This window comes from Labeo rohita, chromosome 2 (assembly GCF_022985175.1).
Source record: "Labeo rohita strain BAU-BD-2019 chromosome 2, IGBB_LRoh.1.0, whole genome shotgun sequence".
In the NCBI taxonomy this organism is placed as follows: domain Eukaryota; kingdom Metazoa; phylum Chordata; class Actinopteri; order Cypriniformes; family Cyprinidae; genus Labeo; species Labeo rohita.
The window spans coordinates 3,875,479-3,903,443 of record NC_066870.1 but is presented as its reverse complement, the minus strand read 5'-3'; the positions used below and the strand labels follow the sequence as shown (position 1 = coordinate 3,903,443).

At 35.6% G+C, this 27,965-nt stretch overlaps 2 protein-coding genes across 3 annotated transcripts; one reads left to right on the top strand and one right to left on the bottom strand.

The window, feature by feature from the left end:
- The first annotated feature begins 1,695 nt into the window (after positions 1-1,695).
- Positions 1,696-6,207, top strand: LOC127182265 (mitochondrial ubiquitin ligase activator of nfkb 1-A). 2 transcript variants are annotated; one of them, XM_051137453.1, is made up of 5 exons: positions 1,696-1,830; positions 2,431-2,549; positions 3,279-3,366; positions 3,881-4,001; positions 5,425-6,207. In XM_051137453.1, exons 2-5 carry the CDS (start codon positions 2,433-2,435, stop codon positions 5,906-5,908), a joined length of 810 nt encoding a protein of 269 aa, XP_050993410.1. In that variant the 5' UTR covers positions 1,696-1,830; positions 2,431-2,432; the 3' UTR covers positions 5,909-6,207. The 2 variants fall into 2 exon arrangements, with proteins under 2 accessions (XP_050993410.1, XP_050993402.1); XM_051137445.1 differs by having other exon boundaries at positions 2,426-2,549.
- eif2b5 (eukaryotic translation initiation factor 2B, subunit 5 epsilon) lies at positions 6,169-23,197 on the bottom strand. Its single transcript, XM_051137433.1, has 16 exons — positions 22,836-23,197; positions 20,125-20,249; positions 19,856-20,041; positions 19,081-19,258; positions 17,057-17,137; positions 16,897-16,974; positions 16,508-16,820; positions 13,103-13,248; positions 12,274-12,418; positions 11,909-12,010; positions 9,685-9,792; positions 9,476-9,566; positions 9,269-9,392; positions 8,929-9,054; positions 8,741-8,851; positions 6,169-7,669 (listed from the first exon to the last, which is right to left on the bottom strand). The coding sequence occupies exons 1-16, from the start codon at positions 22,968-22,970 to the stop codon at positions 7,610-7,612; spliced, it is 2,109 nt and encodes a 702-aa protein (XP_050993390.1). The 5' UTR covers positions 22,971-23,197; the 3' UTR covers positions 6,169-7,609.
- Between the last annotated feature and the right edge of the window lie 4,768 nt (positions 23,198-27,965).

Genomic DNA, 27,965 nt, shown 5'->3' with positions numbered 1-27,965 from the left:
TTTGTGTCCCCAGTAAAGATCATGATATGATTGTCTTAAAATTTTCAGCAGCATCAATTTTAAAGTTGCCTTTGACATAACACCTTTTGAACTTTAAGCATATTTAAGTTTTTATAAAAATTATTTTTAACCACCAAATATTACCATTTTCCTGTTACCCGGCCTATGTCTGCAATTTTAAATACTAAATATTCAAAACAAACAAACTTAAATATTCCAAATATTTTAGCTTGTCCTTTGAAATATTGTCCACCGCGTTATATTTGTCCACTGCACCTTTAAATTGAAGTTGGAAAAAGAAAATTATATCATATCAAAGGGCTGACATCATTTCATTGGAGGAAAAGCAACTGGGGAAGGTGAGTAAGAGCCTCTGTTTTGTTAATTGTATGTTTTTACTTATTATTATTATTATTTTTATTGTTCCCAGGCTGGGAAAAGATCCCAATTTGATGTTGTCAATGTCAACATGTCCACCCTGTTAGGGGGAATTTGAAAAAAGCAAATAGAGATTCTTAGTTGTGTAGGCACCAATAGCCTCGTGATTAGCGCATCTGCGTTCACGGCGACCCGAGTTCGAATGCCGCTTCTAAGTCCTTTGCCGATCCCGCTCCCTATTGTACTCCCAGCTCTTTCCTGTCATCTCTCTACTCTCTTATCGCAATAAAAAGGCATAAAACCCCCAAAAATAAGTTAAAAAAGAGAAATTCTTAGTTGTAAAAGTAGCATTAAAAAACAAACAAACATTAAATTCTTTATTTGACAGACCTTATGTGTTAGCATTGTTTTGCTTTTTAGTGTAATGGCTGATTTTAGGTCAAAATGTCCACTCTATTAGTGTCACGTTTTGTTGTTGTTTCTCACATGTTTTACAGCCTGTATCATAATTAGACAAGAACTGGTTTAAAAAAAATATATTTATGTGATGTCCAAAAGGCACCGAATACTAGTATGACTGAAATAGCTGCCCAAAAGAGGCATTTCAAAGATGGCCACCGAGTGAAATGACTTGCCTAAAAGAGACATTGACCTATAACCCCAGTGAAGTTTTCTTTAATATATTATAATGATTTTTTTTATGATACATAGTGATTTATAAATGCAGTGCAAATCAACTTTGCTTATAAAATAAGATGAAGAACCAAGTTAGTTAAATAGAAAAATCACAGATTTTATTTATGAATGTTTTATTTTACTTATTTAGTCCAGTGTGCCGACACAAATCAATTACTTACACAATTTTATTTTTTAGAATGAGGTACTATGAGCTGCAGAACAGATGTGAAACCAGCGACTGTAACTGAAAACAGCAGCTCGGTAGGTGCTGTTCATTTTTTATGTCCACCAGATGGCCACAACGTACAATTGAGATTTAAGACTCATTTGTGAGAACAAAGCCTTGATGCTTTTTTGTGAACTGTCCCTTTAAGTAGCTGGCTGGTGTTTCCGGCAGTGCACTTCAAATTTAAAATCAAATTTAAAATTTAAAATGACACTGGAACTATTCGTTTTATGTATTGAATATTTAATGAATTTGCTTTACAAAATAGGATTAAATGAAAAAATAGATCATTTGTAGCGGCGTTCTTGACGAATTAAAAAAGTCTGAAATTTTGGTGATTGACTGATTGAATTGACCAATGAAATCGGCGGTGGGGCGGGGTTTGCTCTTAACCGGTTTAGAAACCACGCGAGTACGGTACAGGGATGTTCACTAGACTATTGTCTATCAGTGGGAGTGTCTTCATTTCATCACAGCCCTCCTGTGGACACACATGCACACTGCACCTCAAATGATGGCGGATTGGATGTGTGTATAATAAACTAAAGGTGAGAAAGACAATCGTAATGGTGAAAACTATTTAGCATAAGCTGCAGTAAATATAATACATAATATGAACGTTGTATAATCAAACGAGTGGTCATAGTAATAGTTATGAGTAATATAAAGCCGTGGTTTCCTGATTCATCGTAACCTAAACTGTTCTGACATGTTTTACTTTCGCTGAGGTACACATTTGTCCGCCCTCACCTGTTGTTTTAGCTTTCAAGTCGCTACTTGCTAACTGTCAACACGATACTTTGTGACAGAGATATTTTGTTGCATATAAACTATAGTTATACTGCCATACCTATTAAGAAACTAAAGAGGTGAAATGAAAACAAAACTAGGTTCTACTAAACGAAACTAAACTAGCTGGACAGGACGTGTATTTCTTTCCTTGTTTAAATACAGTTTTAAATAACCATAAACTTTTTACTAAAATGCATGACCATAAAAGAGCTTGCCACATTGATGAAGCCATTTATGCCACCCTCACTGCTATTTATTGTGCTGAGACTGGTAGGTTAAGGTTTACCATGTTTACTGTGTTTTACAACTAAACATTTCAGATGAGCTTGAAGTGTTTCTCTCTTTCTCCAGAGCAGAAATGAGTGATAATCTCCTTCACCCACTGACCGTCATATGTGCGGGATCCTGCTTCGCCTTCTCTGGCCTGTTTTATAAACTATACTCAGATAAGAGACAAGAAGTACAGAAGCTGAAGGTACAGTAATGATTTACACATCACTGCTAGCAAAGAAACAGAACCGTTGAACCCTGATGCAGTGCAGTGTACAATGTAAATACCTTAGAAAAATAGAGAAAATGTTCATTTTATGATGTCTACAAAAATGGTTACCTATGTTACTAAACAAACACCCCCCGAAAACTAAAAATGGTTTATGGCAAAAACATGTGACCAACATCATGTGATGTCATTCTCTTCTGCGGCCGATACATTACGGTCACATTATGATGAACTTCCTCTTTATTTTTCTATATTCTGTCAAGGAGTCTAATAATTGCCCGTCAACTATGTTGGATACATTGTTATGGGTTATGACTTTAACTCAAATAAATGTTACAATTGGAGGTTAACCTGATAAAAAAACAACAACATTTGGTTGGCCATATAAGGCCTGTCATTGAAATTAAGAGCCAAAATGGTGAAATTATCAACCTGTAAAGCCATACAGTTTGTCCGTAAGTTTTTTCTTTGTAATATCAAAATGGTTAATGATTAAGTTTAAAAACCAGATAAAAAATACCAACTGAAACCAAGAGTAGTTTACTGAGAAAGCAGATTTTTGTTTTTATGAGGAAATATAGAATGACTCATGTATGAGTTACTTTGAATGAAAGTGAAATAAATGGATTCAGCTTAATGCCAAATTGAAAAAAGTGTGCACAGCCAAAGAGCTGCTGTGAATTTGACATTTCCTCCCCTTTACAGGAGATACCAAACTTTCAGCCAGACCATCACCTGCTCAGGATTCTGAGTGCGTCGTCCAACAAGAGACTTCATTATGTTGCTGTAGAAGGTAAATAAAATGTCAAATAGCACCTCATATATGACCCTGGACCACAAAACCAGTCTTAAGTCGCTTGGGGTTTATTTGTAGCAATAGCCAAAAATACATTGTATGGGTCAAAATTATAGATTTTTCTTTTATGCCAAAAATCATTAGGAAATTAAGTAAAGATCATGTTCCATGAAGATATTTTGTAAATTTCCTACTGTAAATATATCAAAACTTAATTTTTGATTAGTAATATACATTGCAAAGAACTTAATTTGGACAACTTTAAAAGCGATTTTCCCAATATTTTGATTTTTTTGCACCCTCAGATTCCATATACTGAAATAGTTGTATCTCGGCCAAATATTGTTCTATTCTAACAAATCATGCACTGATGGAAAGCTTATTTATTCAGCTTTCAGATGATGTATAAAGCTCAGTTTTGGAAAATTGACACTTATGACTGGTTTTGTGGTCCAGGGTCACATATTTGAGAAGTTTTAATTGATGCATGCTTATTTTCTCTTAATTGCAGGACTGGTGCAGGCCGTCGGAGAGCCCATTTCCAGCCAGTACGTTCCACGGTGTCATGGTGTCATCCAGAAGATTACTGTGCACGAGCACTGGAAATACTGGAACTCTTCTCTAAAAACATGGTAAATGCTCCACTGCAAATCATTTGGAGTTTAAGTAGTAGGATTAGAAAAACATGCTACTGAATCATACTTTAATTTCTAATTTATCATTGTTTAACTTTATATTTTTACATTGAAATACTTTTTAGAATAGGGATTTTGAAAGAGTCTTTTGTTTAAAGCTTTATAATCCATGAACCAAACTATGAGATGAATCACAACATTACAAACATTGATTTGAAGCAAAAAGACAGCCGTACAAAAGACTGTGTACTTAACATGTTTAGTGAGAACGAACTACAATCCGATGAAGCATTGTGAATGACAATCTAATTGAAAATGGAGAAATGTAAACCTGTTAATTTAAAGTTGTTGATTGTATCTATAGAATCTATATGGGCCATTCTACAGAACTGGTGCAAACTGCTGTCCCACAACCAAAAAAAAAAGGTTTACTAAGATCCTGCTATTATCTATTAAAACCCACAATAATATTTAAAATATCTGTAAATGTAATATAAATAAAATCATTATTTAGTAGATACTTGTAATTGGGAGGTGGCTGTCCCAAACCCTAACCCATAAATTTCAATTTAAGAAAACACTGAAATAATTTTTGCTTTTTATTCCATTATTGTTGTTCAGTGTATATTCAAACTAATGAATCCTTAACTTTGAAATCAGTATTATCAACTTTTTGCCTATTACAAAAAAAAATTGGATTCAAAATACAATCTCATAAATCATACTTGAAATATTGTTAAAATTGTAATTATTATTGGTTGACAAAGAGCAAAAAATAAAATAAAATAAAATAAAGGTAGATAACCCTTCTTATTAAATTATATATTACTGTGTTTCGGTAGTGACAAATTTGGGGAGAGGAAAAATATTCCAGAACTTTATGAAAATACAATATTAGAATTAACTGTACAGTTATTAGAAATGTGTACCTTTGTATTTGCATTTGTGGAAAAATCATTTTTTCAAGATGTTTCCAACTCTGACTTTGAGCCGTTTCTGTAGAATGGCCCATACACTGTAATAAAACTCGATTACATTGTTTGTGGTTCTTTATAGGAGTGGGCGGAGCTAAAGATGTCATTTGGTGTGCTTAACTCACTGCAACTCTCTGATTGGTGGAATTTTCTGCAGTTTTTCCACCACTCATTCCGTTATTAAACATGATTATTTTAAAAATAAGCTGAATGTGAACAGATGGTTTTAACAAAAGCATATATCATAATTTTATCAGTTATTGTTAATTTGTTTCCATATAGTAAAAATGTATGGAATTTTTACATCTGGAGCCCAACTGTTGCACTTTACTCATTTTGGCATAGTTTCGACCAGCATCAGAGCTGTCTTTTTAATATAAATATTACATGCTTCATTATCTCTTTAAAAACCAGTTATTATAAAGCATTGAAACACATCCGCACAGGGTCTCCAAAAAAGTGAACAAGCAGCAGACCACCAACACCGTGCCCTTCAGCTTGATCCAGCCCGGCTCATACATCAGTGAGGTTTCGGTCCGTGTGGATTCGCCTCTGGAGGCGCGCGGCGATTTCCTGGAGCAGGTGCACAAACGGCTCAGACAGGCCAAAGAAGGGCTGATGGACGCTGTTGTGGGAGAGCTGAGCGGGGAGAAGCCTGTGGCCCTAGAGGAGCGAGAGGAGCTGCTGCGTGTGGGATCGTCCATCACCGCATTCGGGGAGCTCGTTCTGGAGCAGGATAAGGTCATGAGGCTACAGCCACCCAAAGACGGCCGCAGCTATGTCCTCATCCCCAGTGATTACAAGAGCTTCATACAGCGTCATGAAAACTGCGCCAACATGTGGAAAGGGTTGACGGCGCTGTTTGGAATAACAGGGTTTACACTCATAGGTGGTCTCATTCATGGTGCTATTAATAAGGATAAGAAATAGCCAACTGGGTCATGATAGTTCTTGATTAAGGTAATTATGAAACTCATTCAAAATCATGGTTTTGCCAATGAGAATGTGAAAAATATGAATCCAAAATAATATCAATTCCCTTCTGCTTGACTGAATCACTAATATCTAAAGTCATTCTTAAATCATGGGTGTTCATGTTAATCACTGTAATTCTGCTGTGGACTTTCAGCCATCAAGGTTCACAAAAAACTAAAATGCTATTTCAAAATAAATATTCCATAACCAAGTAATCAATTTAAATGATTTATTATCAAAGGGCCTGTTTGTCATAAATTATGTTTTAGATGAGTGACATAGAATAAAGGTGGCATTAGGTTTTTCAGTGTGCTTTACTTTTTGTAAGTATGGACATTTTATTTGATATTATAGAATGTTATTTTGAAACATGTATTTTCTATATCCATAAAATTAAAGCCAATGGGGTCCAACGTTGTTTGTTTTTCAAAATATCATTTTTGTTGTCCGTACTGCATATTTGGAACATGATGGTAAATTAAAGGGGTCATCGGATGCCCACTTTCCACAAGTTGATATGATTCTTTAGAGTCTTAATGAAAAGTCTATAATATACTTTGGTTAAAAATTCTCAATGGTTGTGTAAAACAACATTTTTACCTTGCAAAAATCATCCAGTTCTGGTCGAGGTTGCTTTAAATGTTAATGAGCTCACTTCTCTCTGTGGAGTGCCGAGCCTGTTTACTTTAGCCGCTAAACTCGATAACTTGCTCCAGCATCAAAACAATGGAGGTCAAACTGTTACAGCTGATGTAAGGCGGGTCTGAGGTAAGACACTCATGTCAATCAACTATCGTGGGAGTGGCCTGTCATTGTGACGCCACACCGACAGGCATCTGAGAATGGCTCGATTTGAAAAAGGGGATATTATTTTTACAGATCAATTAAAAACCACTGCATGGATTTTTATCATTATAGGGTGCATGTATACATACATTGCCAACACACATTAATGTTCAAACAACATGTAAAAGTGAACTTTGCATCCAATGACCCCTTTAAAGGTGCTGTAATTTTTTTTTAAAGCATAAAAAAATAATATGCTTACAGATATTTAGGGAACATACTAAGTTCAAATACTTTGAAATGCATGTTCCATGTTGAAATGTTTTGATCTATGTAATTCCGCCCACTGCAAATTCACCCAATGATATTTTAACACCTCGGGTTGCCAGATTGCAAAAAACACATCACAGCTATGGAAGCTAGAAAACAAACCAGATCAGAGATCACAGATTCTACCTGACCTAAAAAGCCTCAGCCAGAAGCATATTAAAATGAGGATAAAACAACTCATCTACAGCGTGAGGCTCATCAGGTTGCATTGTCAGTTGCGTTGCATGTCCTCAAACTGGCAACCTGTGTGAGCACCAGAAACAACACTCTCCAATATTTTCAGTTTGGACTGCAGTATCAATTTCAACTGCTAGCTGTCAATATTACATACTGCAAGCAGTATAACCATACAGAAATCAAGTAAGAAAAAAAAGCTATGAATAAATATTCATTTCAACACCTTTATACGTTGCCATTTGTCAAGACCATCAAACCGTGCAGAATCAAACATTCCACAAACACATGATGATGCATTTTTCTGGTTTGTAAAGTGTATAAATGACCGTCCAAAGCGTGTGTCACTCAAATGATGGTTTATGTTCATTCATCTCCTTCTGAAGACTCCTCAGCCTCCTCTAGCCATTGAATGAACTTCAAGAGCTGTGGAATAACAGGATATAAGAACTTCAAGTTAACACAGTCCTCTTTCACACAGATTCACGCAGTCCTGTAAAGACAGCTTGCAATTTGACAGCAATGTTCAGAATTAAAAATCTAGTGTATACTAACAGCCAAACTTTTTGAACAGTAAGATTTTTAATGTTTTTTTTTTTAAAGAAGTCTTTTCTGCTCACCAAGCCTGCATTTTTTTGATCCAAAATGCAGAAAAAGCGGTAAAATATTCAGACTATTTAAAATAACTGCTTTCTATTTGAATATATTTTAAAATGTAATTTATTCCTGTGATCAAAGCAAAATTTTCCAGTCTTCAGTGTCACATGATCCTTCAGAAATCATTATAATATGCTGATTTGCTCAAGAAACATTTACTATTATTATTATTATTATTATTACCAATATTTAAAACAGCTGACATTTTTTTAAAACATTTTTTCAGGATTCTTTGATGAATGGAATGATCCAAAGATCAGCATTTATCTGAAATAAAAAAACTTTTGTAACATTATACACTATAATATTCATAAGCTTGGAGTCAGTATATTTTTTTGGGAAAGAAATTATAGAAATGTATACTCTTATTTAGCAAGGATGCTTTAAATTGATCAAAAGTGATGATAAAGACATTTATAATGTTACAAAAGATTTCTGTTTCAAATATATGTCATTCTCCAAAACTTTTTTATTTAAATAAACCTAAAAAAAAAAAAAAAAAAAAAAAAAAAAAAAAAATCTACACAGCTGTTTTCAACATAATTATAAAAATAAATGTTTTTTAAGCAGCAAATCAGAATATTCGAATGATTTCTGAAGTATCGTGTGACTGGAATAATAATGTTAAAAACTCAGCTTTGAAATCACAGGAATAAATGACATTTTAAAGAAATATTCAAATCGAAATCAGTTATTTCAAATAGTCAAAATATTTTTAAAATGTTCCTTTTTTTTTTGCTGTACTTTGGATCAAATAAATGCAGGCTTGGTGAGCCTGCATTTAGTGTAAATGTAGCTATAGGCTTGATTTTACATCAGTTAAAGCTTAAAGAACCGCACCCCTTGATTCTTGCGGAGCTGTTGGCTCTTGTCTGTGGTGGAGCTCTGATTGAACCAGTGCATAATGCCCTCCTCCTCCAAGATCTCCAGCTGGTACATACTCATCAGCACCTAAAACGGACACACATCACGTACAATCAGCCAGGGAACGTGTGTTACGGTTCATTGTAGAAAAAGAGATGCCTCACCTTGACCAAAGCTGCCCAATGAGTTTCTCGTTCAAGGAAAACCTCCTCCATGGAAGCAAGACAGTCCATTTGGTCTTGAGGTCTCTTGACATAGTTCTTAAAGACTGGCGCCCACTTCTTCAACAACTGTGAGGAAAAATACAGCGACTGTTATCAGTATCTTCAGCTATAGTCAGAGAGTCAAGTCGGCTTTATTTCTATAGTGCAGCGTCAAATAGCAGAATTAGTTATGGAAACTCAACTATGGGTACCAACATTCTTCAAAATATCATGATGTTCAACAGAATAAAGAAACTTTGGAGTGCTTTGATCCCTGTACATATCAAGCAGTCACACTCACAGGCAGCAGGTGTGATGAATACTGAGCTGTGCTTATCTGAGCCCCCTGCTGGTGAAAAGGAAACTCGAGCACAACTCGAATCAAAATCTGCATAACCTCCTTCAGAGAAATATTGTAGGCGTACCTGAGAAGAGACAAAGCATTTACCTGCATTTGGTTTTCTAAAGCAAATGTTTAAATAACCAGAGCTTTGTCATTTTAACTTACTTGAGTGAGTTGATCTCAAGAACCAGATTGTCACAGCCTATGTTCTCATCCAAACCTCTCTGTAACGTGCCATGAACCTCATTCTGAAACACTGAGGGGAAACAAAAGTTAGTATAAACCTGGGAGGTCTAAGTGATATTAGAAAGGGTAAATAGAGCTCCGCTAAATATTTATGAAACATATGGATGCAAGACGTTTACAGTTCTCACCTTTGACATCATCCAGTTCAGGTGACGCAGGATGGCTTCCCAGGTCATGTGATCCCTCACTGACCTCACTTTCACTGTCACTCTCTGGGTCGGCATTCAACACCAGGCCTAGAAAACATGACATTAATGCCCGTTTATTTCACTTTTATCAATTAAAAAAAAAAAAAAAGTACACACACACACACACCTTTCACATGAACGTGCTTATAAAACAGTCGCAACTTCATATTTTTCAACTAAAAACATATAAACAAAAAACCATAAAAAAAAAGTATCTGATTAGTAATTGCTTATTATTGTCATCCAAGATGTTCATGTCTTTCTTTCTTCAGTCGTAAAGAAATTGTTTTATGAGGGAAACATTTCTGCATTTTTCTCCATATAATGGACTGATATGGTGCCCCAATTTTGAACTTCCAAAATGCAGTTTAAATTCATCTTCAAACGATCCCAGCTGAGGCAGAAGGGTCTTATCCAGCGAAACGATCGGTTATTTTCATTAAAAAAAAATACAATTTAAATACTTTTAATCTCAAACGCTCATCTTGCCTGGCTCTCCTCGAAATCTGTGTATTCTGGCTCAAGACAGTTAGGGTATGACGAAAAACTCCAATCGTATTTTCTCCCTCAACTTCAAAAATCATTTCAAAATCATCCTACATCACTGCAGAAGTACCGACTCAGTCTTTACGAAGTGAACATGCAAAGAAGATCAAACACCCTTAACAAAAAAGGTAAAACAGCGATATAGGATGATTTTGAAGTTGAGGGAGAACATGAGATGGGAGTTTTTCGACATACCCTAACTGTCATGAACTGGAACAAAAACAGTCCTGGCAGAGTAAGACAAGACGAGCATTTGACATTGAAAAGTATATAAATTGTATTATTTTTATGAAAATAACCGATCGTTTGGCTAGTTAAGACCCTTCTGTCTCAGCTGGGATCGTTTACAACCACATTTGGGATCGTTTGAAGCCGCATTTAAACTGCATTTTGGAAGTTCAAAATCAGGGCACCAAATCAGTCCATTATATGGAGAAAAATCCTGAAATGTTTTCCTCAAAAAACATAATTTCTTTACGACTGAAGAAAGAAAGACATGAACATCTTGGATGACAAGGGGGTGAGGACATTATCTGTAAATCTTTGTTTTGGAAGTGGACAACTTCTTTAATGAGTGAATGTACAAAAATGTCAAAGTTTTGAATGTTAGCATGTCTTAATATCCTACTACTATATTTACTCCCCTTTTTAATTCATCAAATTGAGAAATTATTAAAAACGTCAAAGTTTACAACTAAACCATTTGATGTGAGAATTTTTTTTCAATATACATGAGACATTTAATTTCAATATATCCCTATATGAAATTTATGAGAACATATAAACTGATAATTACCAGTATTAACTCCATTGGAATGAATTGAAATTTAATAACTCATGCTGCTCAAAAACAGGCCAAATTGATGAAACCTACTTATTCTTTTTCTAACAAAACATAAAAAATATTACTCTGAAATACTTTCAAACAAAACATAATCTTTTTACTTGCATAAACTATCAATTTCAGCCTGAAACTGCCATTTTTCATTAACAGGTGGAAGCAAAATTAAATATGGACTTCTCTTTTAGCTTTAGAATTTTTTTTTTTTTTTACTTTTGCTGTAGTTTATTACATACAGCTTATTTGTTAAATATTACATCTATTGTCTGTTAATAACGTGTTTGTGAGTGCATACTCAAAACTACCAACAAAAATACCAAAAAAAAAAAAAAAAAAAAAGAAAAACAAACAAATAAATAAAATAAAATATAAAATAAAATACATAAATAAATCATCTGCATAATTTCAGGTGTAAAGCCACAGTTCACTTCCAGGTCAAAAGTGACCTGAATGCAAAATGTGTAACATTTTTTTTAAAATGGTAATATGTCCTCAAAAATATTTTTACAAATCTAAAAAATATATGAACGAATGAATGATGTGCATTTTGATACCCCACATGCAAAGTTTTTTTTTATTAGAAGGTTTTATAAACTGCTTCTGGGTTAAAACTGACCTGAATACGATAGGAGCCTTATATTCAAGTATTAGTTCATCCAAATTCGAAAACAGTCATTATTTATTCATGCTTATGTTGTTCCAGACTCGCACAACATTCCTCCATGGTATGAAAACGTGTTAAGACTTGAATAGAATATTTTATGACAGACATCTCACCCCAAATGCATTCAGCAAGCTCATCTTCCTCTGTGTCATCAAGACTGCTGGTCTTCCATCTGTATCCTTCACCCTCTGAACCAACCTCTGCTGGCTTAAACACTGACAAAACAAAGAGCTAAATGACAATTCACTCATGTGAACGACATCCTAAATGCTTTTTTCTAACACAAAAGTAATATATTTTATTTAAATTTGTCCTTGTTGCACAAGTAAGTATTAAGTAATATTAATTTACATGGATGATCAAGTCAGTGACCACTGGGATTTAAATCAATGTCAATGTGAACATCACAGTCACCGTTATTTGCATCTTACAGAACTTGTATGTTATGTCCACATAAGAAAATAAAAGGAGCATGAACCTTTCTGTTTGGTTTTGTCTTTACTGAAGCCAACATCATTGTCATCACTCAAGAACTCGTCCTCATCTTCATCATCCTCTTCATCTGGATGGTGCATGGACAGAACTGTGCCTTCCGGAAGAGTAATATCTGGACCCACCACAACCTGCATATCAACATTTGGTTACAAAACAAGGAAACTAGCAAGTGATTTGGACACACAGTCAAGAATATTCAATGTAGTTTCTCATTAAGCCTCTATTTTGATCGTCAACAATTAAGGGACCAAATAATAATTTAAATTTGGACACCTTTAAGTTTATTTAACTTTGATATTGTTTAATATATTTGAACATATATATTGTATATTTATATTATATAAATGCAACAAATTAGTTGAGACCAGAGCTGTGTGATTCTGGAAAAACTGAGAATTACGTGTTATTAAAATCTGAGTAGACATCTAAAAGTAACATGTACTTTACCAGAGGTTCTTACAAAATGTTAATTTCTTTTTATAAAATTGGTTTGACTGAATGATTACGTGATTTACTAATAAACATATCACTTGATTCATTACTGGATGAATCTCTGTTTTTGAATGAATCTCTTGAATGATTGATTCAATGACTCACTGATAAAGACTTCACTTAATACATTACTGGATGAATCACCATTTTTAAAAGAATCTCTTGAATGAATGAATCAGTGATTCACTCAAAGACCTAATTAGATCTTGTGGGTGTTTGAACCAACATTACAATCTTTTAACAATTAATCATGCAACTCTAGATCAGACATAGCAAAATGTAAAATAAAAAACAAAAATTCAAATGTTTTGGTTACTTACGTTGTAGGCGAGCACACATTGCTCATTTAAAACAACTCCGTGTTTCACCTTCACATTATCGCAGATAACCGACTGCTTGACCTTCACATCGTTGGCTATGCGCACTTTGTTCCATATGTAAGCTCTATCCAAAGTAACATTGTCTCCTAAGCAGACAAAACAACAAATAGCAGGATGTCAGACTACACTGTGTGCAGAATTATTAGGCATGTTGATATTCTGGTCATATTTTTTTTCCAAACACATTTTACCAATTCCAAACCACATCAGTCTTAGTAACTACTGTTAATTTTGTATTTAATCATTTATATGTGATATATAATTGTCCGTGAAGGCTGGAAGTGAAAAACTCCTTATATTCAGGTGTGCAGGATTATTAGGCATGTTTTCGTTTACAGCTAAAATGAGCCAAAAAAGATATTTAACCCAGACTGAAAAGTCCAAATTATTAAATGCCCATGAGAAGAATGCAATACTAATGCATTACAAGAATTTGCAAAGTTAAGGCTTGACCATTGGACAGAGAAATGCTTGTTGAGTCTGCATGGTCAGAAAAAACAGGTGGAGAAGAAAAGATGCATGTTAACTGCAAAAGAATTAGGAATTAAGGTGAAGAATTAGGTGTGACACCATCAGGAACCGTTTCCAGTTCTCCAGCGCCACCATTTTCCAGAACTGCAACCTACCTGGAGTCTTCAGAAGTGCAATGTGTCAGGTTCTCAGAGACTTTGCTTGGTAAAAAATCCTAAAAAATGCCCCTTACTTAATAAGAATAACAAGCTGACGTGTTGTGAAATACATGAAGACAGTTTTTTTTTTATATGCTTTAGAGACAGATAAGTTGAGAGTGACTCTTGAAGGACAAGCATCACATCCTCTTGTGCCTCTGATTCAAGAATTTATCTTCCAAAATCTGGCAGTAAGTTTTGGGAGTTCATGTTTAGTCTCTTATCCTGAAAAGTCTGACTTGCAGAGATGGACTAAAATGAACTCCCAAAACTTACTGCCAGATTTTAGAAGATAAATTCTTGAATCAGAGGTACAAGAGGATGATGCTTGTCCTTCAAGAGTCACTCTCAACTTATCTGTCTCTAAAGCATATAAAAAAACTGTCTTCATGTATTTCACAAGACGTCAGCTTGTTATTCTTATTAAGTCAGGGGCATTTTTTAGGATTTTTTACCAAGCAAAGTCTCTGAGAACCTGACACATTGTACTTCTGAAGACTCCAGGTAGGTTGCAGTTCTGGAAAATGGTGGCGCTGGAGAACTGGAAACGGTTCCTGATGGTGTCACACCTAATTCTTCACCTTAATTCCTAATTCTTTTGCAGTTAACATGCATCTTTTCTTCTCCACCTGTTTTTTCTGACCATGCAGACTCAACAAGCATTTCACTGTCCAATGGTCAAGCCTTAACTTTGCAAATTCTTGTAATGCATTAGTATTGCATTCTTCTCATGGGCATTTAATAATTTGGACTTTTCAGTCTGGGTTAAATCTCTTTTTTGGCTCATTTTAGCTGTAAACGAAAACATGCCTAATAATCCTGCACACCTGAATATAAGGAGTTTTTCACTTCCAGCCTTCACGGACAATTATATATCACATATAAATGATTAAACACAAAATTAACAGTAGTTATTAAGACTGATGTGGTTTGGAATTGGTAAAATGTGTTTGGAAAAAAAAATATGACCAGAATATCAAAATGCCTAATAATTCTGCACACAGTGTAATAGATTTTCACAGTCACGCTGTATTTTTAAAAATGGCAAAATATAAAGAATGATAACTGAACTGAGTTTTAGAAGGCATTGGGCTGTGTGATTACACATGCAACACAGCACAAACAAAACATACAGGGAAGTAAGGCTGGGCGATATGGCTAAAAACATTATCATGATATTTATTTCCATGTCATATGATACCGATAATTATCACAGCATTAATTTATCTTTAATGTGGAAGGAAATGCTTTCCACAAGTTTGTTAGATCTTGAAAATGGAGTTTTTTTTTTTTTTAACTTTGTGAACTTTTTAGTTCACAATTATACTTGACAAAGTAAGCTTTTAATTTAGGGTCCCATAAAATCCATTGTATTTTTCCCTAAATTTTTTGTTTTCTTTTTTTTTCTGGATTCTGTGTTTTATGATTAATACAAATTTATCATAACACAAATTTATCATTAATACTACTTTAAAAATGTAACCAATCATTTAGAATGTAATCTAATGAAAATACAACGATTAATTTACAGCAAAACATTGTATGTTTATTTTTTGTCAAATAAGATGCTGCCTACAATAAAATGTGGATGAAAAAGCAATGCAAAGTACATTTTAGTACACATTAGTAATCAGTGTTGGAGGTAATGCATTACAAGTAACGCAAGTTACGTAATATTATTACTTTTTCCAAGTAACTAGTAAAGTAGCGCATTTCTTTTTAATCGACAAGAAAATATCTGAGTTACTTTTTTTCAAATAAGTAACGCCAGTTACCCCCCCCGCCCATATTATCGATTAAAAGTTCTCCTGTCCCCATGTTGAGAGAAATCAGGAATAAGATGTTAGTTCTAGAATAAATGTGAACATGCATTAATTCATCTCACTCACAAAAAACTGATTCAGTATTCCTCAAAATGAATAAAAACAGTGAAATTCAACTCAAGAGTATGACGCAAACCTGCGATAATGAAATATGTTAAATGATACAAATATCCTTTATGCATTTAATCCCATTTTATTAACCAATATCTTTTCTGCCAACCTTCGATGATCCAATTCAACCATACTAATAAGCAAAAAGATTTAACACATTCCTTTACATAAAAAGTAACTAACGTAATTAGTTACTTTTTGTAACTAAATATTGTAATGCATTACTTTTAAAAGCAACTTTCCTCAGCACTGTTAGTAATATACTTCTGTCATAATTTCTTCAAGTAAAACCGGACTTTTATTTTGGCGGGTTGTCGTGAAAATTGAGTTTTAGTGTGTGTTTGACGCTAGTTTTTTTTCTCAGATGAAACAATTTCTCAAGATTTCTAAATCTGCTGAAGTGACTCAGCTCTGGAGATGAAGTTCATGCGTTCATCTCTAATATATTGAGACACAGCCACTGAAAATGCCACAAGTGTTACACGTGTTTGAATGCTGTAGTTTTTTCTACTACACAAACTTGTTCACACGGACACGCAGCACTTATTAGTGACATGCACTGTCTGGCTGCTGTTGCATTTATTTCTGCTGTCTGAACGGCTGTTTGATTAATACATATAAATTAGAAATGTTCAAAGTTTATCGTCATTACTATTACGCAATCTTAACATGATTTAATGTTTAATCACCCAGCAATACAATATCATGAACCAATACAAAATAATTTAATATAAATACTGTACCGATGACACAGTTTGCCCCAATCACAGTGTTTGATATGGTGCAGTTTGCTCCAATCACTGTATTTCGGCCAATAAGCACATTTTCCTCCATCTGGCTGCCGTGACCCAGACTGACCCCTGGTTCACGGTACACATTATGTCGAGAGTGAGTACAGCTCTGGCCTTCCTGGTCTGCGAAGTTGGCCTCGGGTGTGATCGGATAGATCCAGCGGCGGATCATGTCGGAGGAGACCTGATCGTACATGAGGAGGTTCGACACACGAGCCCCATATCCGTCTTTAGTGACATGCATATGGATCTGGTTTCCTAAAATCTAGTGGAAAAAAAAACTGTTTTTGTAAGATTATATACAAACTCATAAATAAGTCACTTGATTCTGTGTCTCATACCTCTTCATTAACTAGAAGCCCACGGACAAAGTCATTTTTTGTCTGGTAGTCAAAGTTGTCTGTGAAAAGCTCAGCAACCTGTGTTAAACAACATTCACTTTAATTAAATAATACGTTTAGAATTTAAACAAGCACAACTGTAAAACAAACAAACACTCACCTGTGGAGAACAGATGCTAATATGACAATCCAAAAGATCAAACCTGATTTCAAATTCATCACTTCCACTATGGAAAATATTCTGTGTGGAAAATAAGAAACAATTATAATCACTAAATGCAATGATTTTTATTTGCTTTGTTGAGCTGACTGGACAAATATATACATTAAAAGAGAAGAATAATAATCTAGAATAAAAAAAAGAAAAGAAAAACCAACAGGTTGAAGGTCCAAATTGCAGTATCAGTGCAGCTTCAAAGGGCTCTACACAATCCCAGGCATGGAATAAGGGTCTTATCTAGTGAAACAATCGCCAATTTTCTTTAAAAAAAAAAAAAATAATAATAAAAAAATAAATAATAATAATAAGAATTAAAAAAAATAAAAATGTATATACTTTTTAACCACAAATGCTCATTTTGCACTAGCTTGACTTTACGCATTACGTAATCATGCACATGTGAAGCAGGCAGAAGTACCGACCAAGTGTTTACAAAGCGAACGTGCAAAGAAAGTCAAACGCCTGTTACAAAAAAAGGGTAAAGCAACAGTGTTGGACAATTCTCAACACGTGAAAAGACATGCGTATCGCAGAGCTAGTGCAAGATGAACATTTGTGGTTAAAAAGTATATACAGGGTTTCTGCATTTTATGATGGTAAGTTTAAGATTTTAAGACCTTTTTAAGACCAAATAAAGAAAATGGAAGGGGAAAAAAAAGGTTGAAGGGAAAACAGAGCAATATGTTATCTAAGTTAGGGATGGGTGATATGGGCTTAATTTATCACGATAATTTTTGGTATTTATTGCGATAACTGTATCAATGGGGATAACTCAGGGAATCCTATTTCTTTAGAGAAACGTATTATCTTTCCTATTTTTACCCAAAATAGGATGATCGGAGCATTACGGAGTACACACGTAATGTGAAAACTGGAATGTGAAATAAATTGTTTGTAATTTCTGTACTGGAAGGCTCCTAACATTAAGATGAATTCCTTGTGACTGAAACACACTGGGCAATAAAGCTTTTAGTGATTCGGAAGCCGGAGGGCGCCCTTGCGCAGAAACTCAACATTTGCTTTATAGTAATAGTACTGAGGACGCCTCAGGAATCTCTAAGTTACCAAGTTGTTTCTGTAGCTGAATAAAACGCAGATAGAGGAATTTTAGATAGATTTTAGATGCAGATAGAGCGATGTGACTGTCGTTCGGCACACTGCACTGAGCGTTCAGTTTTAATTGTATTGTCTGTTCTCTAATTAAACTAAATGATTTTTATTACTATATAAAAAAATCAAAACGACAAGTTCTTCTTCGGGTGACTGACAGATGCAGCATATACGCCATCTACCGCGTATTGTTTAATGAACACGGAGCGACCTAATAAGCACAGAAATTATGCTTTTGCTTCACTTTAAAATGAAACACATTAGGAAACAATCCCTCATGAAAATGAATGCCATGATCATATGAATTTAAGACTTGCTGCTCTGATTTAAGACCTTTTCAGAGCCTCAGTTCACAGAAAAGTGATTAAAGACTTTTTAAGTCTATTTTTAAGACCCTGATATAAATTTTGATTTGTTTTTTAGAAAATTATCAATCATTTCGCTAGATAAGACCCTTATTCCTTGCCGTGTAGAGCCCTTTGAAGCTGCATTGATACTGCAGTTCGGACCTTCAACCTGTTGGCCACCACTGAATCCACTATATGGAGAAAAATTCTGGAAATCAAAAACCGACTGAAGGAAGAAAGAAAGACATCTTGGATGACATGGGGGTGAGTTAAATTATCAGGAAATTTTTAATCTGGAAGTGAACTAATCTTTGAAGGTCTTATTTGTTGTACTGTCTGATTTTCATGACTGCAATACCCTTCATTTGAAACTTCACTGATCATGAATAATCATCACTGAGAATGAGTATTACAAGATTAAAAGTAAATGAGAAATAATGTTACTATTTCACTGGAAAGATCATCGAAAATGATTGGTACTCGATTAATCATAGTTAAATATCTCACCATAGGGAAGTGAAGTTTCTTTAAGGCCTGTGCTCTCTGGTAATGAAGAATGCGCTTGCTCTTGCTGTCCATAGCTACTATAATGTCATCATCTTCACAGCGAGTCTTGTGGCCGGGCGGCGACTCTTTAAAGATCATGGTCATCACTGAGACGTTCTTGTCCAATTTGCGCCTCTGTCTTTCAGGGAAATATAAATTGTTTTAATGATATATAAATTATACTTTCATACAGTTGAGGTCAAAAGTTTACATACACCTTGCAGAATCTGCAAAATGTTAATTATTTTACCAAAATAAGAGGGATCATACAAAATACATGTTATTTTTTATTTAGTACTGACCTGAATAAGAGATTTCACATAAAAGACATTTATATAGTCCACAGGAGAAAATAATAGCTGAATTTATAAAATGACACTTCAGAAGTTCACATATACTTGATTCTTAATACTGAATGATCCACAGCTGTGTTTTTTTGTTTAGTGATAGTTGTTCATGAGTCCCTTTGTTTGTCCTGAACAGTTAAACTGTCCACTGTTGTTCAGAAAAAATCATTCAGGTCACACAAATTCTTTGGTTTTTCAGCATTTTTGTGTTTTTGAACCCTTTCCAACAATGACTGTATGATTTTGAGATTCATCTTTTGACACTGAGGACAACTGAGGGACTCATATGCAACTATTACAGGAGGTTTTGCAAGGTGTATGTAAACTTTTGACCTCAACCGTACATAATCGGGATCTGTACATCATCGCTGCGGATGAACAACACTCACTTGTGTTCCAGTAAAGCCTGGGAAACATCAATGTTGGACACCACGTCTCCATATACCAGCAGAAAGTCCGATCGGACTAGAGCTTTGGCGTCCACGTCCCTTAACACGTCCCCGAGGGAACGGTACAGATCAGAGGTGATGACGTGCACCACATTTGGAGATGTGGGACGACACCATTTTGACTTTCTGTGAAATAAGACAACAAATACTGAGTCATCAGAGTCACAGTCATTCAACGGTATCATTAAAAACAACAGAGTGTAACTCACAGTAAGTGCTCCTTTATTTTGCTGGACATCCAGCAGCAGAAGACAAACGTCTCTTGCACTCCAGTAGATGTCAGAAACTCTAATGTGTAGTCAATCATGGATACATTAGCCAGAGGCAGAAGAGCCTGGTGGGAAAAAGCAAGAGTGAAAAGTTAGCCTACAAATAGTCTAGAACTGAATTAAACAGGTAACAAGTAAAGCACTTTGGACACAAAAGCACAAAAGAAAATTATGTCAAAATACCCATCTTGGTAAGTTGTATCAGTCTATCAATACACTGGATCTGTGCATTAGGTCTTAAAGTGTCAATAATATTAATAAAACAGCAAAAGACAAAGAGAAAATCACTTTCTGCACTTGACTGAATAACTTCTGCAGCTTTTCAAAGGATTACTCTATATTTAATTTCTACAGTGAAGACTATGCAGTGTTATTTTACATTTGATTATTCAATTTCTGCACCTCAAATTTACTGTTAAATCTACCTGAAAAAATGTAAACCACTGTTTATTTAATATGTATCTTCACTGTATTTATTTGTGCTGTTGCTTTCTTATTTTATTACTGACTGTTCATTTGTCTTCAGTAAAGTCTGAACTTTATATTAGTTAGGTTAGTAGTTTTTGCTGTGGTATCAAAATGGGTCAAACCAACAACAATCATAACTTTTTATAATTTTTTTTTTTTTCTTTTTTAATTTTCTATGCAGATGCACTTCCCAACAAAATGATCTCACTAACTCTAGAATGATAAAACAAAGTTCATTTGTTGAAAATTCCTGTACAGTTTCATATTGCAGAAAAGCTAAAAACTGCAATGCCAATTTTTTCCAATATAGCACAGTTCTTATATTGATGAATCAACCATACTTATGTAACAAATTATTTCAAAAGAACTGGTACCATGTCCAAAGAATGGTCAAATAAAATGGCATCAGCATTCTGCAGAATTCAGAAGTCAGAGTTGGAAACGTCTTGCAAAATTTGTGGAAAAAGACATTTTTTTTTTTCATGTATGCAAATTGTATAATATCCAAGGTACACATTTCCAGTAATTGTGCAGTTAATTGTATATTGTATTTTCAGAAGGTTTTGGAGTATTTGTCCTCTCCCCAAATTTTTCACAACCAAATCACAGTGATGATAATGTAATAAGAAGGGTTATATTGACCTATTAAGATTTTGCTTACATCTTTCTTGTAAATATATTTTTTTCAATTTACTAAAAAGTTTTTAGAGGTAAATCAATAATTACAATTTTAATAATATTTCAAGTGTGATTTATGAGATTTGTTGTATTTTGAATCCAATTTTTCTTTGTAAAAGGCAAAAAGTTGATCCTACTGATTTCAAGAGGAATCAGTATTCATTAGTCTGAATATAAATTTGAACCAAACACTGTCATAACATCTTAGTTGATAATTCAGATACTTCATTTTTGACAAAACATCCTATGTTTTGGTAGCGACAACATCACACAGAATTTTAACTCACATACTAAAACACTACTAAAACATACTGAAATACAACAAAATAAAATTTGCATAACTGTACTAAAATGTTGTTTATTCCAACCAAATAAAGGATTATGTGTTCCCTTTTGTCACTACTGAAACAATGATGACATGTTTCGGTCGACTGTTACGGCAGTGACAATTCTATGGGCTAACACCCGAGCAACAAAGACGTCACTCCCAAAACGCCACCAAATGTTTTAGTCATGACTGTTTCGGTAGTGACATTTTTAGACGCTAATCAGCACATGCTTAGCACAGTTCTGAACAGCTGTACACATATAAAAACTACATGTTATGGAATAACTCCCAAAAAAGTGTGCTTATTTGTAGAAAATTTATGTTCAGTAGTGACGTTCTTTAAAGTTACGCACAGATTTTTCAGACTTTTGAACACATTTACCTCAAAATGATGAGACCTATCTACTCACACCTATGAGAGAGAGGACACAGGAAAATTTCCTAATCATAAATGTAGAGGCGTAGTTAAAGTGCCCACTAAATGATGGTTTTATATATATTCAGCTTAATGATATTTTACATATTGTGGATTTCAATAGATAATTTTAGTAAACATCTAAGATTTGAATACTTAAATGCTTTTCAAATGTGTTTTTTGGTTGTGGTACAGCAGTCTGCACCAATTCTGTAGAATGGCCCATATATCATGTTACTCAATTATTCTTAGCACGGTATATAAACGATACACAAAGGTACTTTTAAGAACACTATATTATTATCATGCTACATGCAGAAAAATAGACACTTCTCCCAAAGAGCATTTTCTATGGAGCTGTTATGTACAATAACAAAGATTACTTTTTGGTTATATATAAACACACGTATATACACAAATCAAAAAATACTTTAAAGTGAAACCTAGGTTTTGTCTTTCTCACAATGAGTTTCTTTTTCATACAACAGCACAGAAGTAATGAAAAATTAAAAATGAAGTACGTTTGAGCATACTGATCTCAAAGCAGCCCTGATCCTACTGCACTGCTGTTGTCATGTTTGTACATGACAAATTGTTTAGTTAAAACATAGATTAATAAACAGAGTGCATGTCCAGAAAACATGAAGGAGGTATGAAGGTGTATGTTTTGTTTAACATCACAGTGAGTCGTTAGCAGGTCTGTGTGTGTTTGGATCCGGAGTCACACTAGCATGTGCTCGCAGTGATGTTTGCTTCACTCACCCGCGGCTGGTCTTTGCTGATGGGGAAGAACCTGCGGTTGAAGCTGTCTGCAACCAGAACAGCCTGCAGCGGCTGCTCCTCTTCATCCTTATCCGCCTTTCTGGGGCGATTCTGTTTCCCTGCTTTGCCTGCCATGTTTGTCAGCGGGTCCGCAGTGTGTCACAGAAACGCAATACAACGGCAACAAGCGTGAAACTGGGTTTAGTGACCCGGAAGTTGTCTCGAAGTAGTATGTAATGTTTCTAATATGACTTCTCCACGTTTGACTCTTAACTGCTAAACGTCAGTTTAATGTTTATTACAGTTTGTCAGTGTCAATATTCAGTTATAACTTATTGTTCAAGCTGTAAACGGCGCTGTCACGTGACACACGTTACTTCTCTCAGCGCTGCCAATCACAAGCTGCGTCTCATTTCGAAGGCCGCGCCCTCTGGAGGTCGCATTTGTCAGTAGACGCATAGGGTCTTCTTCTGAATTTATTAAGCGGTTGTCGAACAAATGTGTGGTGCATTTCCGCCATCTACTGTGATGGAGTGTGCAACAGAAAATAAAAGCTACACATTACATTCTTTTAGTCGGATTTGTTGTTTTTTAGCAGTCTATTAAGCCTTGAAACTACTGTGGTATTAATTAACAGTTTGCTTACCATTAGATTAGTCTCAACCACTGATCTATATACAGTGTTGGTAAGGTTACTTTGGAAATGTAATAGGTTACAGCAGGGTTGGGGCCGTTCATGAATTGAATTGAGAATGAATGGTAAATTCCAATTCACTTCCTGGAATGGAATTGAAATTGGAATTGGAATTGAATTGGAATGTCAGGAAACAGAATTGAAATGAGATTCTAAATTCCACTTGAGATATTTAGGCCTGAGAGATGCAATCTTAGCGATGCCAAATTTCAGGAAATGATGATAATTCGTTGCAATAAAAAGTGAATGAAATACATGAACATGACTCATTTTTTTTGTGAGTTGAGACATATATTAAGTGGTAATCACATATTGAATGTATAGTACATCCAGAAACTTATCACCACTGTCATTCAATTATTAATTCATAATGTACAGTTCTCATTTTTATTTACTTGCATTTGATCAACTCTATTTCATACATTACTTGGTATTTGTAAAGCATCATAAATAAAGTTCAAATGTATGTCTCTAAATGCAATCACAAATAAATGCTCAGAAACAGCAATAAACGGAATTCAGTGGAATTTCCCTGAATTGAATTCCACTTCCTGTAATTCCAATTCAATTCCAACTCTGTTTCCTGTCATTGTTGTTGAATTCCAATTCCAATTCCATTTCCTTCTTTGAATTGGAGTTGTTGAGTTCATTCCTGAATTGACCCCAACCCTGGGTTACAGATTACAAATTACTTGATTTAAAATGTAATAAGTAGTGTAACTTTTCAATTACTTTATTAAAGTAATGTAACTTATTACTTTTAATTACTTTTTGATTACTTTTCTAAATTTCTAATATTTTCAATTGTTAATCATTTTTAAACATTTAAACCAGACAAAGTTAACCTTACAGTAGCACTTAACACTGATTACTGTCAGACTTTCAAAATCCTTCATCACTAGAATTAAGATTATAATAAGTAAGGGATAATATACATCTTTATTTTGCAATAACAACTGGCTGAATGTACATTATCCCACTTATTACACAGCTGCTTGATAGATTATTTAGATGTTTTGTGTCAAAATTATTAGACACAAAACACTGATCTGAGCTGACATATTTGAATGCAAAGCTTCCATGTAGAAATCAGTTGCTAGCAAACGGCAAGTTCAAACTAGACATTTTAGGTATACAGTGCAATCATACCAGTTTTTTATCAAGCATATAGCACTGACTTAAGTTGCCCCAAATGAGTCTGAGCTGTGTAAAAATTTAATTTAAAGCGCAGCCACCACAAATTCAGACTTTTTTTTTTTTTTTTTTTTTTCTTATTTCTTTGGGCTTTTTATGCCTTTTATTGTGATAGGACAGTAGAGAGATGACAGGAAAGAGCTGGGAGGAGAGAGGGGAGCGGGATCAGCAAAGGACCTCGAGACGGGAATCGAACTCGGGTCACCGTGAGCGCAGTTGCACTATATGTCATAACAAGATCATAAATAACATCATAACAAGAAATAGTTTAATAGCTAAGATACTGAGTTTGAAATCAAATGTTTGCATAGTTATGACAGAAAACACTAGCATCTAACAATGCCTTGGAAAAAACAATCTTAAAAAATAAAGTTTATGCATAAACCCAAATAGGAAATAAAACAGTTATGGAATAAGCACGTGTCCTATTCTGTGTCAAACTCCTGAAACATTGGTGTCTCATTTTAGAGCAGTCAATTCAATCTGTAAGTGGGGGTGGGTGTGTGAAAAAATTCAGATGTAATCCCCTTTGTAATCACTGGCATTTTTCAAAAGTAACTGTAATTTAATTACAATTTTTTTCTCAGTAACTGTAACTAATTACAATTACATTTATTTTGTAATTAAATTACGTAATTCCGTTACATGTAACTAGTTACTCCCCAACACTGTCTATATATAATGTATATAATAGATCAGTTGTCTCAATGTTTTTTGGGCCAGCCCAGTTTCCCTCTCTTTCATGTTTATATGTGGGCCATTATACAGAATTGGTGCAAACTGCTGTCCCACAACCAAAAAACATTTAAAAAGCACTTAAGTATTCAAATGTTAGATTTTACTAAGATCATTTTATTATCTATTGAAACCCACAATAATATCCAAGATATCAGGAAGCTTAATATATATAAAATCATCATTTAGTGGGTACTTGCAGTTGTGAGGTGGTTGTCCTGAACCCTAAACCCTAAATTTCAACTTATGTTATAATATTTGCATTTTACGCCATTGTTGTTTTTAAAAATATCTTTTAGATTTTTTTGAAAACTAAGATTTGAATACTTTATGAACAATGGCTGTGCGAAGTTGCTGGATATTGGCAGGAACTGGAACACGCTGTCGTATGTGCCGGTCCAGAGCTTCCCAAACATGCTCAATGGGTGGCTTGTCCGGTGAGTATGCTGGCCATGCAAGAACTGGGATGTTTTCAGCTTCCAGGAATTGTGTACAGATCCTTGCAACATGGTGTAGCATCTGGACCAATCAGACATACAGTTATTTGTTACATTTAACAAATAATCTTTAAAACCAGCAACCCAGCTATATGCTGGAGTTTTGAAGACAACCCCCCAAAGCAACTAACACCCCAAAAGGGCTTAGTTGCCAGGGTGACCATCTGATATCACAGGTTTTATTGCTTCAAGGAATGCAAACGGAGCACACTACATTTCTCTATAGGAAAGACACAATGCCTACAGAAATACACTCTTTCCTATTCATTCACAGACAAACCTTTCTTTGACCTTCCTATCACACATAGCCCAGTTCATTGTGTACAGTATTACTGCATTGTATTTTAATTTTGTCTGTTGCATTTGTATTTGTCTTCTACTGTTTTATGCATGCATTATGATAGATGACTAGTCATACAACCCACCTATGTCATGTTTGGTTTCTCTGAATTCGTATTTTTATGATCTAAAAGATGGTGTAAATTAAATGTTTATACCTATGCAACATATTAGTGTTTTAAGAAACCTTAGTAGTTTTTGCATCAACACCCAATCGAATTACATATGCAAAATACCATGCTCACAGACAAAGAGTCGTAAACTTTCCCTCCAAAGGTGAAAGTTACCATTGGTTCGTGGACCTCCAGAGGGCTTAAAGGCATCAAACGATTCCTCTTTCTCTCTCTCTCTTCACTCGTCTGCAACATCTTCCGATTGCTGCCCATGTGGAGGAACCCACGGGGAGCCTGAGCTGGCACAGGGCGTGCCCGGCGTGCCTGACAGGCCCAACATACAGAGCTGTGGCTCTCGACCACAAAGAGCCAGACAGTTCCACTCAACCCTGGAATTCCTCTTCATGACTCGCCTCAGTCAGTCAGTGGTTCTTTTAGAACCTAAGAAGATGAGCTAGAACTCTTCAGGACTTCCCTAAGCACGTGCCAGGCCTTGCGGCCTTGTCTTTCCATTCCTCAAAGATCACAGGACTTCAGTTGGGTCCCTCTCAGCTCTTGGTTCTTCTTCACTTTTCACATGGGAAGAAACTCACAGTCACCATAGAGTCAGAACATCTTTGGAATTCATCACTCTTCAGACCCGGAAGTACGTGATTGCAATTCCAAAACCACCACTGCTCCAAACCATCAAGACTTTCACCTGAGACTGCATTTGGACACTTGTTCAACGACCAAGGCAATGCAAGTATCGTACATTTAACTAAACAAACTGTCACGGGTGCGGAGCAAAGCGACAGACACAGTGGGCGTGACGTCAGGCCTCGGAGAGGCTTTTATTAAACAATAAACAGAAAGTGTTCAAAAAGGGGAAAAAGTGTCCAAAAATAAACAGGGGGATCTGGTGTCCTCGACGTGACGGGGTTCCGTGAAGGAGGGGCAGTGTTCGGAAGGGAAGGGTCCAGGTAAGGGGCGGAGTCCGGCGGCCGCACTTGCTCCCCGCCGGGATCCGCGGCACGAGGGGTAGCAGCTTCTTGTAGCGGCTTCATCCATCCATCGTTGCTGCGCGGCACTTCCTCAGGCAGGTAAGTTGGCCCGGCATCCTGGCCCGCAGCCATTTCCGTGCGGTCCTCATCCGAACCCGCGTGGTCCGGCAGCTCATCTATGGCGGCGCAGGTTCCCTCTTCACCCCTTCCTGGACCCACGAGGACACCAGCGTGCATGCACGGGGAAGAGACCGGTCCCCTGAAGAGAGGCGCGCTCGGCATTTTAACAGCGGCGGTGATGAGGCTTCATTCACATCAGGTGTGCCTCATCACACGCCGCCAGACCTGGATGTTTCGGCGCCCCTCCTCCTCCCACACGCCCACTCCCGTCGGGAGCCTGGTGAGGGGCGGCGATTACCGACGGGGTGAAGCTGATAGTTAGGGGGGAGGCAGCCGACTCGTCACAAAACAGAGGTTTAGTATAAGCTGTAGACAGCACTGATGGTTTCACTCAGGTGGCTAACTGACTCTTTTCATAGCTTCATTTTCTCGTCTCTCTCTAACTGCTTCTCACT

Coding starts and splice junctions, on each gene's coding strand:
- LOC127182265 (XM_051137453.1), top strand. CDS start 2,433: ATGAGTGATAATCTCCTTCACCCACTGACCGTCATATGTGCGGGATCC. Junction 2,550..3,278: donor AAGAAGTACAGAAGCTGAAG/GTACAGTAATGA, acceptor TCCCCTTTACAG/GAGATACCAAACTTTCAGCC. Junction 4,002..5,424: donor AACTCTTCTCTAAAAACATG/GTAAATGCTCCA, acceptor ACATCCGCACAG/GGTCTCCAAAAAAGTGAACA.
- eif2b5 (XM_051137433.1), bottom strand. CDS start 22,970: ATGGCAGGCAAAGCAGGGAAACAGAATCGCCCCAGAAAGGCGGATAAG. Junction 16,821..16,896: donor GGCTTCTAGTTAATGAAGAG/GTATGAGACACA, acceptor TTTTTCCACTAG/ATTTTAGGAAACCAGATCCA. Junction 9,393..9,475: donor CTTGAGATCAACTCACTCAA/GTAAGTTAAAAT, acceptor GTCTCTTCTCAG/GTACGCCTACAATATTTCTC.